This window comes from Dermacentor variabilis, chromosome 3 (assembly GCF_050947875.1).
Source record: "Dermacentor variabilis isolate Ectoservices chromosome 3, ASM5094787v1, whole genome shotgun sequence".
NCBI classification, from domain to species: Eukaryota; Metazoa; Arthropoda; class Arachnida; order Ixodida; family Ixodidae; genus Dermacentor; species Dermacentor variabilis.
In genome coordinates, this window is record NC_134570.1 from 82,278,908 (window position 1) to 82,297,140 (window position 18,233).

Sequence of the window (18,233 nt, forward strand, 5' to 3'; positions counted from 1 at the left end):
TCCTTCAAAACGTTCTTACGAGAGCACTGGATACAAGTAGGCACTAAATTTTATCAGAAATTTTGAAACTACAAAGAGGGTGGTGTGTGGCCTACATAATAAACACCCGTCTGCTGTACTCCATTTTACAAGAATCTAGCACTGGAGCATAAACTACACCAGACATGAGCCAAAAAAAAAAAAAAAAAAAAAGTGTAAACATGGGAAACCAAGCCTCCCTCCGGGTCAGAGCGCTGTCTGCCGAGTCTTTGGCACCAGGGCAGATGGTGTAGTTCAAGTTCAACTCTAGTTCAAGATTACCATAAAAAGGAGCATGCAGCGGGAGGCATCTTGACAGAAGCTTGGAACATAAGTACATGACTATCATAGTGAGCTGTACAGGAGTTTACACAACATGAAATAAACATTATGTACACAAAATTCAACTAACATAGGCCAATGAAAGACCTACAAATTGTGCCAATTTAATGAATACTTCTATAACTGAAAAAAAAAAAAGTGGCCTACCCTTAAAACGACAGAAAGCTGAGCTAGTTGGTAACGATTCATTATGCGAAAAAGAGGTGAGGCATGCAGACAGGACAAAGAGTAGAGAAGTGGACAACACGAACGCCGACTATCAACTGAAGGGAGCACTGAGGCGAAAAAGGAAAGAAGACACAAAACTCATCTGTGAAAGCTCAGGAATGCCACGTGTCAGTTGGGTATATGTGCCAGTCTACGTGAGAGATAACTATTAAGGCACTTAATCTCTTCCTTATGTAAAGTAATTAAAGGCTCACGCACGCACGCACTTCCACCATTATAGCTATGCCATGCCTCTACCCTAAGACGCGTATCTTCATTCTTATGCCTGTACCTTATTCTTATGCCTGTGTACAGGCACAAGAATGAAGATACGCATCTTATGGTAGAGGCATGGCATATCTATAATGGTGGAAGTGCTTGCGTGAGTCAGCCTTCGATGACTTTACATAAGAGATTAAGTGCCTTAACAGTTATCTCTCACGTAGACTGGCACGTGTACCCAACTGACACGTGGCATTCCTGAGCTTGCGCAGATGAGTTTTGTGTCTTCTTTCTTTCTCTGCCTCAGTGCTCCCTTCAGTTGATAGCCGGCGTTCGTGTTGTCCACTTCTCTACTCTTGTGTCCTGTCTGCACGCCTCACCTCTTTTTTGAATAATGGCCTACCCTTTAAAGAAGACAGTTCTTGAGTCACACAGAGCCCACAAGGAATTGCCATTATAGTACATAGAATTCACTCAAGACAAGAAGTGCCCCCATTTTACAATTCAAGGCCTGACACAGAATGTCTATTCTACAAAAGCAAGTCAGGATGTGAAGAATGTGAGGCCCATATATGAAGCAAACGCTGCCACACTGATGACTACTGGTCGCCACTTCCAACAAAGCATGAGCAAGGACACTTGTACCTAGAAGCTCTAATGCCATAACCTCTGCTTAACCTGTCTTGTGAATGAGTCCTACTCATCAAAGTGTTAATTTCGATGATGTCCACAGCACACCCATACTAAGGAATTAAGAGACATGCAGACAATGAAAGCTACCAATTCGTCCAAATTTCACCACTACCATCACTGTATGTTGCGTCTGTACATTAGGCCATTAGGATCAGCATGTTGTGTGTTAAAATACATCTCTAATTTTATGGCCGACAAGCCCAGGCCTGTCAATCGACATCTAGTTAAAATAATCCCTCAGCAGATGACGATAATGAGTGTTCCATCAGTGCACGTGTGTCCTCAAAAAGCAAACTTCACAAATTTATTAAAAATTTGTCCTGGGGTCTGGCAATCAACCTGGGGCCAGTGAACTTACAGAGCTGCCACAATACCATCTGAACAAACTAGGAGATTGACTGATGGCAGTGAAAAGCCGAATTAATCGAGTACTCGCAGCCACTGCAGACCTGGAAAAATTAACCAAGAAATGCAGCGCAAATCTGAAAGATGGAGCAAATTTGAAGCTAAGAAAAACTGCAATCTTTGCAACTGTAGTGGGTAATTCGTCCACCATGTGGATTTCCACAGAGCGCATTTGGATATTTAACATCTTTTTTCTTTGCTGATCATCATAAGAGCCGTACATGACAAATGGCTAACAGAAGTTTTCGTTGCATTGTTAAGGATGAGAGGGCTTATGGAGTGAAACCTGAATGCTAAAACATGCTATTTTATGAGCCTCCAACCAATCAGTTTGTCTGGTGTACCACTGGCAAAGTGAACATTGGCAACGATGACTACAAAATGCCCTTGTGTTGTTTTGCACAGTTCAATCAGTTGGACAAGGGTCTCAGGTATGTGCTATCGGAGTAACAAGCACCAACATGGCCTCAACAACTGCTGCAAACACAGCCGACACAACTACAAACAACCACGTGGCCCCTTGAAAACTAGTGCGCTGTATTTGCCAAGGAACACCTTCTTTCATTACCAGTGCGATTCAGAAATACTACTTCAAGATCAACGTCTCAAAGTGCAGTTCTCATACCTTCCTGTAGGGGTGCACACAGAGCGTATCACACAGACTGCTAAGGCAACAGGCAACCGTTTTGGAACACACAGTTGAACTAACAAAACCAACCTTCCTATAGCGACGAGGAAAGGCTGAACTGAATGTGTGAAGAATGTACTGCAAGCCTTACGTTTCTCTAGTTTGCCAGGTCAAAGAACTGCGGTGTAAACAGCTACAACAAGCAAGTAATAATGGTAGTGAGGTCAAACCAGCTAGTGCACATAACTGCTAGTGCAACCTGCTTACTGCTGTTACACGTTGATTGCATCATCCCTTTCCAACACCCCAGGCACACCAACCTTCCACACAAGCACCATGCCAAACTATCACTTGTGCTTCCCCATCAGGTTTGTCACATTAAGAGTGCAATGAAGTCCAGCCAGGTGCTACAAGACCAGAACGTATAAGCTTGGCTAGCAAGCTGGACAGATTGCCCACAGTCAGAAATTGCAAGGCTGCAGAAAGTCACTAGCCAGTCCGTCACTCCTTCATCAGCTGGCTTCGTGTTGCCACTTGCCGACCCGGTGGCTCGTCGGCGTAGCAATGCTTCGCCTTGGGATCACGATACGAGTTCTCATGATGAACACTCTGTCACAAAAGCATAGATATATATGTATATCATAAGCAACATCACCACAAGCTCAATTAGGTATACTGCAGAGGGCAATGGCATTGACCTCTGCTTTTTCAGTAGTGTCCTGCACCAGAACATTCTATACAATGTGTGCCATAACAAATCTGACTGTGCTGTACCTACGTTTCATTTCGTTACTTTTTTTTTTTACAGGTGATGACTGGTTAGACTGTGCACCTCTTCAAAATGTGCTATGCATTAAGAACACCATATGCCCTGTATCATCATAAAGTGATAGAACAAAGATAGAAGCGAAAAATTATGCCACTGTTGTCTTACTGCATACAGCACAATATATTGACTAGGGCAATTTCGAATATAATCAAGGTTGTGCTGCATTTCGATCGACACTACTGAAGCCGAGTAAGAGGTCACACAAGCAACAGCATGCTTCAAACATAATGTTGCCTCAGTGACTTTCCAATCACTTATCCACTTGAGCGATCACTTTCCAACACTCATCCAAGAACAACCTCTAGCTTGTGACAATAAGTGCTAGCTCTCTTGTGCTATTTACGTGGTACCAATAATGAGCTGTGTCCACAACAAGTTGTTCCATCTGCTCTCCTGATCACACGTGCCTTTCTATGCAATAACTTGATATGTTAAAGGTCTGCAGCTGAGAAAACATGGCTATTGCTGCACAGTAAGTGCGGTAAATTACTCCAGCCTATGGCAATGGCATGCACGTCTGGACTGACTTCTTATGCAGGTGCTGCATCTGTTGACAAGTTTCATGTGGCCAAATGTATGCCACAGTCAATCTATTTCCATAACCATAACCAGCTTTTAAATTTTTAAGAACTTCATGACAACGTGGGGCTGCAGGCTACATGCGAACTTGAAAGCAAAATCTGCATATAAGTGTGTTCTGTGTTGATGTGAAGCAGCATGGCACTGCGACAGCTAATAGGTGAGGACTGAACAAAGCACAAGAAAATTGGTTCTCTAACTTCACTATGTGACAGAAATTGTGCAAAACAGAAAAGATATTTCACGCAGTGGTTAGCACGAGCTATGCATCCAGTTGTTATTCTTTCCTTTTTAAGGCTTGCAATTGGGGGTGCAGCTTATATATCGGGCGTTTTTTTAGGTACAAAATGCTTATTAATTGCCTTTGGCGGATAGCATAATACTAGTCATTGAGCTGAATTACTAAATGAGGCTGACATTACTTGCACAGAAATCTAAATGCATAATCAAATAATTAAAAAAATCACCAATTATTTTAAAAATTAGCTACTTTGACACATTACAATTTACTAATAATAGCCAGCGAGTACACAAGGTGTACTCACTTGGAACAAATTTTCAGTAGGACACCAGTTTTGAGATATGCATTTCGAAAGTTTGCAATGAAAACGTGGACGTTCCAGTTACACTAATTTTGTGCTTCAATGCAGAAAATAGTGCTTTGTTCAAAAAGTAAGTGAAACAACAGTAAGTGTAACAACAGTAAGTAAAACAACAGTTAGTGAAACAACAGTTCCTGTTTACTGCAAGTTTCACAGCGCATATCACAAAACCCATGAGATCCTTAGAAAACGAGAAGAAAGGGGTTAACAAAGGGGCCCGATTTTTATTAGTCATATCACAACAAGCCAACAAACATTGACACCAAGGTCAACATAGGGGAAATTACTTGTGCTCAATAAGTTAAATAAAGAAACGATAAATTAATGGAAATGAAAGTGGATGAAAAAACAACTTGTTGCAAATGGGGAACGATCCCACAACCTTGGCACTTCGCATGCGATGCTCTACCAATTGAGCTTGGGTATTCATGTTTCCTAGTAGAACCCTGGGAGTGTTAGCCAGCGCCACCACCCACAGACTTTGGCGGCAGATGTAGAACATGCTTTCTGCCGCAGGCGTCATGAGAACGTGATCTTTTTTGGGTGAAGGCAACCGGTGTAAAAACACACACACACACACACACACACACACACACACACACACACACACACACACACACACACACACACACACACACACACACACACTTGTACCAAGGGCATAAGTTCTATCATCTCTAACATACGGTAATTAATTAAAGATAATTCTTTCATTACACACACATGCACGTAAAAATAAAGGAGAAAGGTATGCCAATTGACATCAATGTCGCGGAAAGTATTTAAGACGAAGTGAACAGGTAGGGCTTTAAACTGTCCACAGCAGCTCAACCCACAGAAAAAGGGAGAGCCATACGTACATCGGACGACGTCCTGCACTTTGTGAGGCAAAGCTCAAAATGGTCGGTGATGGATGCCACCAACATTTTGAAGGTGTCCGACGCCTTCCCTAGGATCTTCTGCAGTATTGTGATCTGCATGCGATTGCAAAACGAAACATTCAACCAAAAACCACTTTGAGCCAAGAATAAAGAGAGAGAGAAAAAGAGAAAAGGAACCAGCATAAAAACACGAAGTAGGGCAACAGACACTATACATGCACTGTCAAACAACTAATGAAATCAATTCTATGGGTTACTTCCCAGCACACAGAGAGGGAAAAAAAAATTGTGGGAAAACTGCCAGAATTATTTACTATTTCATTTCTATAAACAAGATACAGTAATTACCATCTGGGCCGTGAGTCATTATGGCTAGACAGAGGCCAAGCATGAATGCCAGGCAAGGTACTGGCAATGGAATTGTGCTTCAGAGTGCAAAGCCGCAGGTCTGAATCCTGGCCGTGGCAGCCACATTCTGATGGGATTGGAATAAGACAATGGCCTGCACACTTACACTTACACTACACCGTGAAAATTAATTTAGAGCCCTCCACTGTATCATCGCTTATACACTCAAGTGTGCAGCAGAAAATCGTAGCTCAAGCATGAAAAATTATGGCAAGCAGTGCATGCCACCATTGGAGGGCTCTGAAATATTTCAGACTAGGGTGGGCTGCTTATGACGCACAAGAAATGCGGCTGTCAAGGCCAGGGATCGGAACTAACCGGAAATCTTAATTGTGGGGTTCCAGTGTGAGCACACTGGAACTGCATGGGGGCCTACGAGGAATGCCGTGGTTGAGGGCTTCAGATTGACGTTGGCCACACAATATTCTACGACGTGCAACCAAAGAACAGTACACAAGCGTTTTTGCATTCTGCCCCGATTGGAGTGAAGCCGCTGCAGCCGGGAATCGAACCTCAGACCTCGTACTCCCCAGCACAGTGCCACAGCCACTGAGCAACTGCAGCAGGTTGATTGAAACTGCATCTTCACACCCCATGGCAATATGCCACCATTCCTTAAACGCGCACCGAAGAAAAACATAAAATCAATTTATACTGATAAAGTATTCACTGAAAACTCCCTTTTTAGTCAATTTCAGGATAATAGGTCGATTATTAGAAGAGAAAATTAAGGCCAAAGTACCGTCTTCTCTAAAAACTTGCGCTGAAACCTCAGTGCCAGTATGTCATGTGACATCACTGAATTCAAAGTATCTTTTTTTTTTATTTCCGCTGTGTTGGCTCGGTAAAAGTTCCCAGAACTGGTCCTCTTCAACCTTTGGCACTTTAGAACACAACGTAGTCCATCTTTGATGATAAACAATGAATGAGGCCCTAGCAGACGCCATCGAAATCCACGACGTCACGGCAAGACAGTGCGGCAACTTCAAGGTTACATTGCCACCTGTCTATATTTTCTGGCCTAACAGGCCTCTTGTAATAAGAGCGGCATTTTTTGGTATTGTAGAAGAATGCTCTAGTAACACAGGCGAAATAATTTTTCTCTTTAGTATTCATTTAAAAGTTCTCTATCCAATTCTTGTCACTGATGGCTTAATTGGAGTCATTTGCACGTTTATGAAGCATCCCAATCACAGAATGTTTAACAAAGAGAACCAGTACTTTGAAAAACAGGCTTGCATATGGTAGGGAAGCCACAGATCATGTTATCAGACTGCTCCTTCTCGGGCAGTTTCAGGTGAACACTGGTTTCACAAGTGTCGAGTGAAGAATTATCGTGGGGCATGCAGGTCTGACAGATAAGGCTCGAGTGATGTCCATGTCTTTAGCATTCAGTTTATCAGTGCACACTAAAATGAGCAGGTTAATTGAAATAAATGTTTAAATTCAGTAGGCAGGTCAATACATGCCAGTTCAGCACTTGCAATTGGTACTTGCCTTGTCGAGTTTCCATTTGCTTCATTCATGCTGAATTACTATAACCCATCGAACTCCAAATTTAGTGAAAATTGGTCCTTTGACGTTAGCCTTTTGCGAGCGAATGAACAGTCCTGCTTGTTGATCTCTTTACAATGTATGCGGCTGACATACAGAAGTTATGTAACTTTCGTTTAACTAGAGCATGCTACAAGTAATTAACTACTCATTGTAATACACATGCGATGAAGCAAAGAAAGCCTGTGGATAGTACTTTTTCTGTTGATAACCCCATTACTTAAAAAAAAAAAATATGTGATGACCTCCGTGGAGAATATCCAGGATTCTTTGTAAATTTTCCGGATTCTGGTCAGTACTAGAAGGGTCAACAATACGCTATATTTATTGATGTAAGGACCAGATATGGCCAAAGAGTGCCATGACGTATGATGACAAAAAGAAAAGGGGGGAGGGGGGTTACAGGGTAATATCACCAGCAATCTCGAAGGTATAATAAAAGCAGCGGAAGAATTCTGTACTGATCTGTACAGTACCCAGAAGACTCAGGAGTACTCCATTCGAAACAATAATGAACAGGATACAGAAACTCCACTTATAACTAGAGACGAGGTCAGAAGGGCCTTGCAAGACATGAAACAGGGAAAAGCGGCAGGAGAAGATGGAATAACAGTCTATTTAATCAAAGATGGAGGAGACATAATGCTAGAAAAACTGGCGGCACTCTATACAAAGTGTCTATCGACTGCAAGGGTTTCAGAAAACTGGAAGAATGAAAACATTATACTAATCCACAAAAAGGGAGAAGTTAAAGAAGTGAAAAATTATAGGCCCATTAGCTTACTCTCAGTATTATATAAAATATTTACTGAAATAATCTCCAATAGAATAAGGGCAACACTGGACTTTAGTCAACGAAGGGAATAGGCTGGCTTCAGGAAAGGATACTCTACGATGGATCACATCCATGTCATTAATCAGATTATTGAGAAATCTGCAGAGTACAATAAGCCTCTCTATATGGCTTTCATAGATTATGAAAGAGCATTTGATTCAGTAGAGATACCAGCAGTCATGGAGGCATAGCGTAATAAAGGAATACAGTCCACTTACGTAATACCCTGGAAACTATCTACAGAGATTCCACAGCCACCTTAATTATACACAAGAAAAGTAGGAAGATACCTATGAAGGAAGGGGTCGGACAAGGAGACACAATCTCTCCAATACAATTCACTGCGTGCTTGGAAGAAATATTCAAGCTGTTAAACTGGGAAGGTTTAGGAGTAAGGATCGATGGCGAATACCTCAGCAACCTTCAGTTTGCCGATGACATTGTTCTATTCAGCAACACTGCGGACGAGTTACAACGGATGATTGAGGATCTTAACAAGGAGAGTGTAAGAGTGGGGTTGAAGATTAATATGCAGAAGACAAAGATAATGATAAATAACGAGCAAGGGAACAACAAGATCGCAAGTCAGCCTCTAGAATCTGTGAAGGAGTATGTTTACCTAGGTCAACTAATGACAGGGAACCCCGACCATGAGAAGGAAATTCACAGAAGAATAAAAACGGGTTGGATCGCATACGGTAGACATCGTGAGCTCCTGACTGGGAGCTTACCGCTACCACTGAAAAGGAAAGTATACAATCAGTGCATTTTACCGGTGCTGACATATGGGGCAGAGACTTGGAGACTGACAAAGAAACTTGAGAACAAGATAAGGACCGCACAAATAGCAATGGAACGAAGAATTCTAGGCATAACTTTAAGAGACAGAAAGAGAGCGGTTTGGATCAGAGAGCAAACGGGTATAGACGATAGATGACAGACAATATTCTAATAGACATCAAGAAAAAAGAATGGCGCTGTGCAGGTCATGTAATGCGCAGATTAGATAACCGTTGGACTATTTGGGTGACAGAATGGGTACCAAGAGAAGGGAAGTGCAGTAGAGGACGGCAGAAGACTAGGTGGTGCGACAAAGTTAGGAAATTTGCGGGTGCTAGTTGGAATTGGTTAGCATAGGACAGGGGTAATTGAGGATCGCAGGGGGAGGCCTTCGTCCTGCAGTGGACATAAAATAAGCTGCTGCTGATGATGATGTGCCAAAACCACGATCTGAACCTTGGGCTCTTTAACGTGCACCTATATCTAAGTAGACGGGTGCTTTCGCATTTCACCCCCATCGAAATGTGGCCACTGTGGCTGGAATTCAATCCTGCAACCTCGAGCTTAGCAGCCCAACACCATAGCCACTAAGCACCCAACCATGGCAGGTGACATATGATGACAAGCCTTCAATGTACTATGAATGGAGTAGACAGTGAATCGCAAATGGTAGATGCAACGTGGCTGTGAAAAGGCCTAGAGCAAGTCACTGTAAATTGCATAATATATATGAGTATTAAAATAATGACAATCACTAATGATGTGAGCTATGAGCATAGAAGTTATATTAAGAAGCGATGATATAATAAAAAATAAATTATGGGGTTTTACGTGCCAAAACCACTTTCTGATTATGAGGCAAGCCGTAGTGGAGGACTCCGGAAATTTTGACCACCTGGGGTTCTTTTTAATGTGCACCTAAATCTAAGTGCACGGGTGTTTTCGAATTTCGCCCCCATCGAAATATGACCGCCGTGGCCGGGGGTTCGATCCCGCTACTTTGTGCTCAGCAGCCATAGCCACTGAGCAACCACGGCGGGTACATAATAAAACGTACGCAATAGCACTAGTACCTCAAAAGGTCCTTGAAGGGCCGAGAGGCACGTGCTGTAAAAACATTATGCACTGCAGCTGCAAGGCGAGGTAGTGCTACAGATAACCTGGCCAGATTATTTGTGCAGTGTTTACATCTGCTAAAAGCTTTAAGACTGCTTTAAAATCAAAAAGTGGCTCATGGGTCAGAAAGAACGCTGGGTGTGCTCACAATATGCGAGATAAAAATTACTTTTTAAGATGGGCTTTTATTTCAGGACACTGGAAAGAACATGGAGAACTGTAAGATTGTCACCGCACCTATCACATGTCTGAGGATCACTGCAAGACAGTAAGAGCATGTTCCATAGGTATGTCCTATCCTTAGTCTGGAAAGAAGCACTTCCTCGCGTCTTACTGTTTTCTCCGATATCCATTTCCCTATTTTTGGTTTGACCATATGTAGCTAATTTGACACTTCAGTATCCCACTGCCTTTGCCAATATTCCCGCAAGTCATGGTGCATCAAAGGCTTTAGGTGTTTGTGTCTGTATATTAAAAAATTAATGACGTGGCACTTTCGCCTGCAGCTACATTGCCTTTCATGCCTATATGTCCAGGTACCCAGCACACTATGATCACTTGCTTGCCCATATAAACTGAGCACAACAAGCCATACAGCTAGTTAAAAACTGAATTCTTATGTTTTCATAGATTAATTAGAGCTTTAATGATGCTCAATAAGTCTTTGAACACAAGTGCTTTTACTAGATTCATTAGCTTTATCTGCTTAACTGCCACGAGGATTGCATATGCTTCAGCTGTGAAAATATTTGCATGCAGATTTAATGCACTGGACACTGAAGAAGACCGTCCCAAGTAAAAGATTTGGAAACATCCACATAAAATTCTGCACATGAGTACTTCACCAGAAGTTCGAGGAAGTGAGAATGTATACGAGTCTCAGCTGTGCATTTGGATATCTCTGTAAAAGACACACCGCACTCAACAGTGACACTTCCAAGGCAGTGGAAGCAGACTGGGAGCCATTAGGACATTCTCCTGTAGTAGTATGCTGGTTTCTTCAGCTGACGCTTCTAAATGCAGGCACGGAGTCCTGGCAGATGGAGTGTTTTAATAAAGCCCAGCGGCATATATGTTGCTTACAGTGGAATTACATGGGTGCTCGACATTTGCCTTTACCTTCAGGGTGTAAGATAAAAAGTAAGATTCTTTGGAGATGCAGGGACCATTCATCCGACTCAACATACATGCTTTCTATAGGGCTTGTCCTAAAGGCACCAGTAGCAAGTCAAATACAAAGATGGTGAACGGGACCTAACATCTTTAAAGCGCTAGGTGTTGCAGAGTTATAAACTAAGGCTCCGTAGTCAAGGCGTGACCGTACAAGGCTTTTGCACAAGCTGAGGAGGCATCTCCTGTCGCTTCCCCATGATGTGGGTGACAAGAGCTTCAGCAAATTCATAGCCTTCAGGCATTTTGTTCTGATACTTCAGGTGCAGGAGAAAAGTTAACCTGCAGTCTAAAATGATACCCAAGAGTTTATGTTCATGGAGTACAGATAGTCGTTCTACATTGAGATCTATCACGGGGTTTGGCACTACAACTCTTTTGTTCGCAAAGAGGACGCACATGCTTTTTTGTGAGTTTAGTCTAAATCCACTCTCGTCCGCACACTTAGAAATCTTGTCGAGGCCAAGCTGCACCTGTCGCTCGCAGATAGCAAGATTACAAGATTTGCAGCTGATTTGTACATCATCCCCATACACAGGATAAAACATTGCGCGTAGTATGACCCTATGGAGGGAGTTCATATTTACAAAGAATAGAGTGCAACTCGGCACACCTACTCGTGGCACACCAGTCTCTTGGGTAAATGGACAAGACAAGGCGTTACCAACTTGAACACGGGATATGCGGTTCAAAAGATAACTTTGAACCACGTTGATCAAGTTGCCTCGGACGTCCATTCCAACCCGATCACAAAGGATTTCAAAAAGCCAAGTACTGTCATATGCTTCCTCCATGTCTAAAAACACCAATAAGATGTTTATGCACAAAGGCATTACGTGATTTGTCTCGATGCAGACAAGGTTATCTGTTGTGGATCTACCTTCCCTGAAATTGCGTTGTAAGGGATCTGGTGTTCTGTTACTTTCAAGAAAATGGATCAAGTGTCGGTTAGTCATTTTCTCAAAGAGCTTGCATAGGCACCTTGTTAGGGCTATAGGCCTAGTAACTGCTGGCCGAAGCCGGGTCCTTGTCCTCCTTGAGAATAGGAATTATTGCCTCTTTCCAGGCAGCCAAGATGTACCCACCACAGTATATGGAGTTACAAAGCGACAGAAGTGTGTTGTGGGTTTCAGGGTGCAAGTATTTGATCATGTCATAAGCTATTCTATCCCTTCCTGGCACTGACTTATTGCAACAACTCAGTGAGGCCTGAAACTACGCTGCGGTAAATGGACGGTTGTAATATTCATTCTTTGTTATTTTCCAATAGCATTCCAGGGGCATTCGCTCTGCTTGTTGCTAGTTACCGTAGAAATGTATCTGTGTAATGGGCCGAACTGGAAATGTACTCGAAGTGGACACCTAGAAAATCAGCCTTGTCTTTTAGAGTGTTTCCCTGTGAGTTTACTAACGGTAGAGGATGGGTGTGCCGGCCGTTTAATTGGTTAACTCAGTTCCATGCTTTCCTTTCATCTGTGCAAGTTTATGCCCGATATGTATTTTTGCTAGCTTTCCCTTTTGACACGGTGGCGCGTTCTTCTATTCTCACTCTTTGTTTTCTTAAAGTTTACAAGATTCTCTGTGGTTGGAGAGTCACAAAGGAGTCACAAATATTCCTGTTAGCCTGCTCGACGCAGGCATCTAGGCATACATATCAGGGATCGCCCCTCAAAAGATTGCGCCGCAGAATTTAGACGCTGTAAAGTGCTGAAGAAACACAATCACCAGCTGGTCCAGGAGATAATTGAGGCAGCCGAGATTACCAGACTTCGTGACCAATGCGTTAGCACGCCGTCCTTGTTACTAACAAAAAAAGAACTTGCGCTTTTGCACGTGCAACCGCTATCTTGAGTGCATAAAAGAAAAAAGTGCTTGTTTCACTTCATGTGCAATTACGTGACTGCGACACATGTGGGCAATGGTTATAAGAAGCCGTGTTTCTTTCGGAATAAACGTTGTTGAAAGTCAGCGCTTGTGGTGTCTTGTCTCGTCTCTTGTCTACATTTAGCGCTGTTACTAGCAGGATGGAAAACCAACAAGCCCAAGCTGCTATTCTAGTGGTATATGGTTGAGGAATTTCAGTGATAAAGCTTAGAAACTATTATCTGGAAAGTTGATTATTCGGAGTGATGTATAGGGAACATATGGCGACCAACTTGTGGAATAGCACTGCTCGGATCGCCTCAAGGGGAGTTCGAATAAGTAATTGTTGACAAGCAACATCTTTGTACACTATGATTGCGACACCGCCCAACGAAGTGAGTACGCCATCGCGACCTTTTCGGAAAATGGCATATTGCCTGAGGAAGTTACTTTGGGTTGGTTTTAGGTGTGTCTCTTGAACGCATAGCACCTTTCAATTGTATTTGTGCAGAAGTTTTTTAATGTTATTGAGGTTGTGGATGGGACCTCTTATGTTCCAGTGTAATACTTGTGTATCCATATTGTTGGCATTTTTGTGCTGTGTGTCAAAGAGGACTTATGTTGGCTTAAAGAGACTTTCCAGGCTCTGTAATCCGGATTTTGTCTTTCTTGAAGCGGTCGCAAGAATTGCACTGCTCCTGATACACTGGGTGTGCTGGATGGCTTGGCGCTGTGTCCATTGACTCCTGGGAGCTGCTGGACTCCCGCTCACTCAAAGGGCAGTTTTTGGAGAAGGCCTAGCCTCGAAAAGCAGAGTCTTGGAGACCACCAACCCAGAGGTCGATGGGCCCTCCCTTCAGGGATGGCGAAGCAGAACTGGCTGCATTCGCCAAGGGGGCTGGTAACACGGCCACACACTGTGTAGCCCGGGCTGATGCAGGAGTCTGCTGTAGCGTTGTGCCCTTATGTGCCGCATCAGCATACCCTTTGGTATGAAGGAATGAAATCCCTTTTCGTGCTTCCTAAAACGAGGTGTTCTCTTTTACCTTACATCTTTCTCTTTTTTTTCACGTGAAGCACAAACGAGAGTAGGCTGCATGCCCATCATCGCAGTTCGGACAGTGGAGCATGGTACTACAGTTGTTAGAGTTGTGTCCGTACTCACCGCATTTTTCACAGGCCAGTCGGCCTCGGCAGCTTTGTGAGCCATGGTCGAATCTCTGATACGTGAAACATCTACGCAGGATGTAAGCTCGGATCCGTGTCGTTGTGTAGCCTGTTCTGAGGAAATATGGCAGTGATTCAAAAGTTAAAATGAGGTGTTTGGTAGGAATTTCTTTGTTCTCACGTTTGATCTTTATTCTTTGAACTTTGATAACGTTCTGGTTCTTTCCTCCCTCGAGAAGCTCTTCTTCAGTCAAATTTAGGTGATCATCATCTGATACGACTCCACGGACTGTATTCATGGAGCTGTGTGGAGTCACAGTGATTGGGACATCACCAAATGCCGTAAGGCTCGACAGTTTTCCATGTTGCTGGATGTTGTGGACCTCAAGTAGCAGGTTGCCACTCACCATCTTAGTAACTTTGTATGCAGGTCCTAGTTTATCAATAAGGCATTTCGTAACAATGAAGGGAGATAGTGTTCTCACGTTTTTTTTCAGGATTCGGACAGTGCACAACCTGGAAGAGAGGGAAGATTTCTTTCTGCTGGACAAAAAGTCTCCAGGTTTCATAGAAGCGTCCTCTTTTAGAAAGAGGGCAATCAGTAAGTGGGGGGAAAGACATTTCAGCCATAAAAATTAATTTGATGTTGGCAGCTATGCCAGCCACCCACCACCGAGCCCAACAAGTGGACGCTGCAAGACCCGAAGGAAATGGAGATGTCAGCTGTACATAGCTATTTTAACCTAATGTATATGCCCAAGTCTGGATATATTACACACAGTTAACCCTTGCTGCCTGGAAAATCGGATATAGAAGACAGGAAAGATGGAAAGGTGGGAGAGAAAAGAAAAAGATTGAGGAAGGGGATAGGAAAAGGTGCCTGCCGATTTCCTCTGGGTGGGTAAGTCCAGAGATGTTGTCTCAGTGAAGCAGAGGCCAAAGAGATGTGTTGCCTCTGTCTTATAGGTCAAAGCATCAGTCTTTGGCTCAACCCCTAGGATCCCCTTTTCCCAGGACACAGCTATGCCATGCATGGCTACACGTGGGAGGGTCCAACTCCCACGTGCTCAGGTCTGTGGTGCCACAACACATCAAGCGCCTGCTTACGCAGATGCCCATGTGGGATTAGATGGGTCAAAGGAAAGCGGAAGACAACTACTAAGTCAAGCTAAACACATGGATCATTTCATAATAGTATGTCTAATGTGTTACACATTTGGAGAATAGAAAAGAGCTTTTCATAATTTAGAGAATGACAAACGTGGAAAAGGATTGGCACTACCACTGCGCAGCCATGGAATCAGCTCCTGTGACATCTTACTATGCCCTATTTATAATTAGTATTAACAAAGCAAATCAGATCATATTAAAGAATTTACCAGGGTGCCTATGACATTGGAGCTTTCGAATTTCCCGATTCTTCCAGGTTTTCCCTGGCCACATTTATGACGATTCCCCAGCAGTCTGACCCTGAAGGTTCAGGCACAAGTAGTCATTTATAGCTTGCTAAGTTACTATGCCAGCCCATAATTTCCAAAAAAAGAACTGTCAGTAAGTTGCAAATAAGGTGGGATGTGCACTCTCCGCTTTCTCTTCGTCACTTGTAAAATGTTTAATGATATTCAAGCTACACGACCAGGCTCACGTTTACAGAACTAGCAAAAATACACCATTGTTTGCAGATTGTGCAGGTTCATTTGAAAAGCTTGCTTCCTTTTAGCATACCACTAGCTCACCATAGCCACTGTAGGTACCAATTTTCCCGTTTTAAAGCAGCTACAGTGAAAATTCACAGTTTTTCCTACAAATTTTCCAGAACTGTCAAAATTTGCTGAAAATGCCAGGTTTTTCCTAATGGTAGACACCCTGTTTTACCATCCTAAAGCAACACACAGTCTACTACAGACATGAAAATAGGCTCTGGATACATTTCAACAACTGGGGATTCTTCAACTTGCACCTAAATTAAAAAAAAAAAAGCATTTTTGCATTCTGCCCCTATTGGAATGCAGCCATAGAACAATCTTGCGATGTGTCATTACGCTGAGTACCGACTGAAACCAAGAAAATAATTGTAGTGCACTTGAACATCTGAATGCAGCATGGCCAATATCACATTTTTCTAAAGAAGGACTCTGTTAGCGCTATTTGCAAGTGTGTGGCACCCTCTCTGTATGGTCTTCTGAATCACTGAAACACAGAATGCTTAGAAATTATAGGACCGCACTCCATTATATTGGCTATACTTAATATTTCCCTTCAGTGTATCTCTAACAAAACTTTTGAGAGAGACAAGTGACAATCATGACAGAATGGGTACTTGAGGCGTTATTATAAAGAGGTCAATGAGAGCATTACGCACAAACAGCAAACAACAGTTGTTGGCACCTTTTGTGGATGCATGCAGCAAGAGATGCAGTACTCGTAGATGCTGCAGCAACCATTGGATTGGCAGGTATCGCAGCAGTAACGTCGTGCGCTGGCAGCTTCAGCAATGCAACAGCCATTTGATGCAACCTCTGACCTTTGGCAGACGTAACCTACAATGTCAACACCATTTTTTAAAAATCAGTACTAATTTTTGGCTAAATGCTGTGTAAGGTAGGCCTGTGGCAGACAGGCTCTGCACATTTTTTTTTCTTTAGGTTAAATACCGCATCCAAAATGACCATTTTACAAAAGGCATGCACTAAAATGTGTACAAAATAAGAGTGCCGAAAAAAAAAAAAAAAAAAGAGGTCAGCTCAACCTGAATTCCAGCATGCTTGAGGCACAAGAAACTCTTCATTGAAACTTTTTTACTTGTTTAGCCGAATTTCTCTTATAGCAAATGTGAATGTTGCACCAAGTGAATCACGAGGTACTAGCACAGCGCATTTACGTTCAAGTTGCTACCGGCAATCACAAAAACGGCATACGCCTCGCGTCGCATTGTAAATCAATTAACGCCTATAACACTTTCTTGCCGCACAAGTTACTCGCTCCGGCACCGTGTAAGCAGATTTTGTGTTGCGCTTCTTGCCTTTCGGAGAATATTATTAATGCGATGTGCAAGTGACGATAACCGTGCACGCAAGCATGCGCTAGAACACACGACGCAGATTCAAATACACGCTGCTTGTTTACATTAGTCAATTATCGTGATGGAATCGCTCCTCAGCAGTGAAGGCGTCCATTGCCGCTTGATAAGCAGTTGATTCGTGAGACCATTACGGAAAACTTGGCAAGAATTAAGCTTTCGCTCTCCAAAATCACCGTCCCCAAATCGGATCGTGACCGACGAGCTCCACTTACCTCGGTCATCTGCTACGAGGACTTTTCCTTGTACCGAATTTCTGCAAGTAATGGGGGCACTCGAGTTGCTCTTTTCTTTATCAAGATGCCATTTGAAGGAGCTCGGTGGCAGAGAAATCTTTCCAAGTGTTTCGTTCGTTTCGACACCAAGCGAGTCCTGAAACCAAACACGAGGAAATAAGTCGCACTGGTGTAGGCCTCACAACTGTCTTAGGATCCCTGTGTAAACAAACCAGCAGATATATGTCACGCGCATACTCGCTGTCGCTAAAGCTTTTTTTCAAAGTTTTCTCCGAGTCAGACGAGTAGCAAGGCGCGGTGTTATGCCAGCGGCCGTGAACACGAGAAGGTAGCAGACCGTGACCCACCTCTGTTAAGAGCGACGATAAGCAATACAGAAGCGACACACAGAAGATGACAGCAAGCACAATCCTCTTCTTCAAGCACCTTACAATGACTTTGGTCACCATTTACGCCTTCGGTGACGTTGGCCACAACATAATTTTTAACGCAGCTGTTCGCTGCCCGCAACGGCCGAACATCGCTATCAGACGGGTAGCGTCCCCATAGATCCGGCCGTACGCCTCAACGGCCCTGCGTTGCCTTCGAGTTTAGAAACAGATGGCTGGAGATGGCTTTC

At 43.2% G+C, this 18,233-nt stretch overlaps 1 protein-coding gene across 1 annotated transcript; it reads right to left on the bottom strand.

Moving 5' to 3' along the window:
• Positions 1-1,091: 1,091 nt before the first annotated feature.
• Positions 1,092-18,215, bottom strand: LOC142575973 (SREBP regulating gene protein). The gene is made up of 5 exons (XM_075685833.1): positions 17,962-18,215; positions 17,594-17,750; positions 16,688-16,839; positions 5,386-5,499; positions 1,092-3,124 (listed from the first exon to the last, which is right to left on the bottom strand). Exons 1-5 carry the CDS (start codon positions 18,061-18,063, stop codon positions 3,017-3,019), a joined length of 633 nt encoding a protein of 210 aa, XP_075541948.1. The 5' UTR covers positions 18,064-18,215; the 3' UTR covers positions 1,092-3,016.
• Positions 18,216-18,233: the final 18 nt, after the last annotated feature.

What these genes read in the sequence shown, in the direction of transcription:
- LOC142575973 (XM_075685833.1), bottom strand. Translation starts at nt 18,063, where the DNA reads ATGGTGACCAAAGTCATTGTAAGGTGCTTGAAGAAGAGGATTGTGCTT. An exon ending in TATCGTCGCTCTTAACAGAG is followed by an intron (nt 17,751 to 17,961) that starts GTGGGTCACGGT and finishes GTTTGGTTTCAG; the next exon opens with GACTCGCTTGGTGTCGAAAC. An exon ending in CCTCGTAGCAGATGACCGAG is followed by an intron (nt 16,840 to 17,593) that starts GTAAGTGGAGCT and finishes TTGACATTGTAG; the next exon opens with GTTACGTCTGCCAAAGGTCA.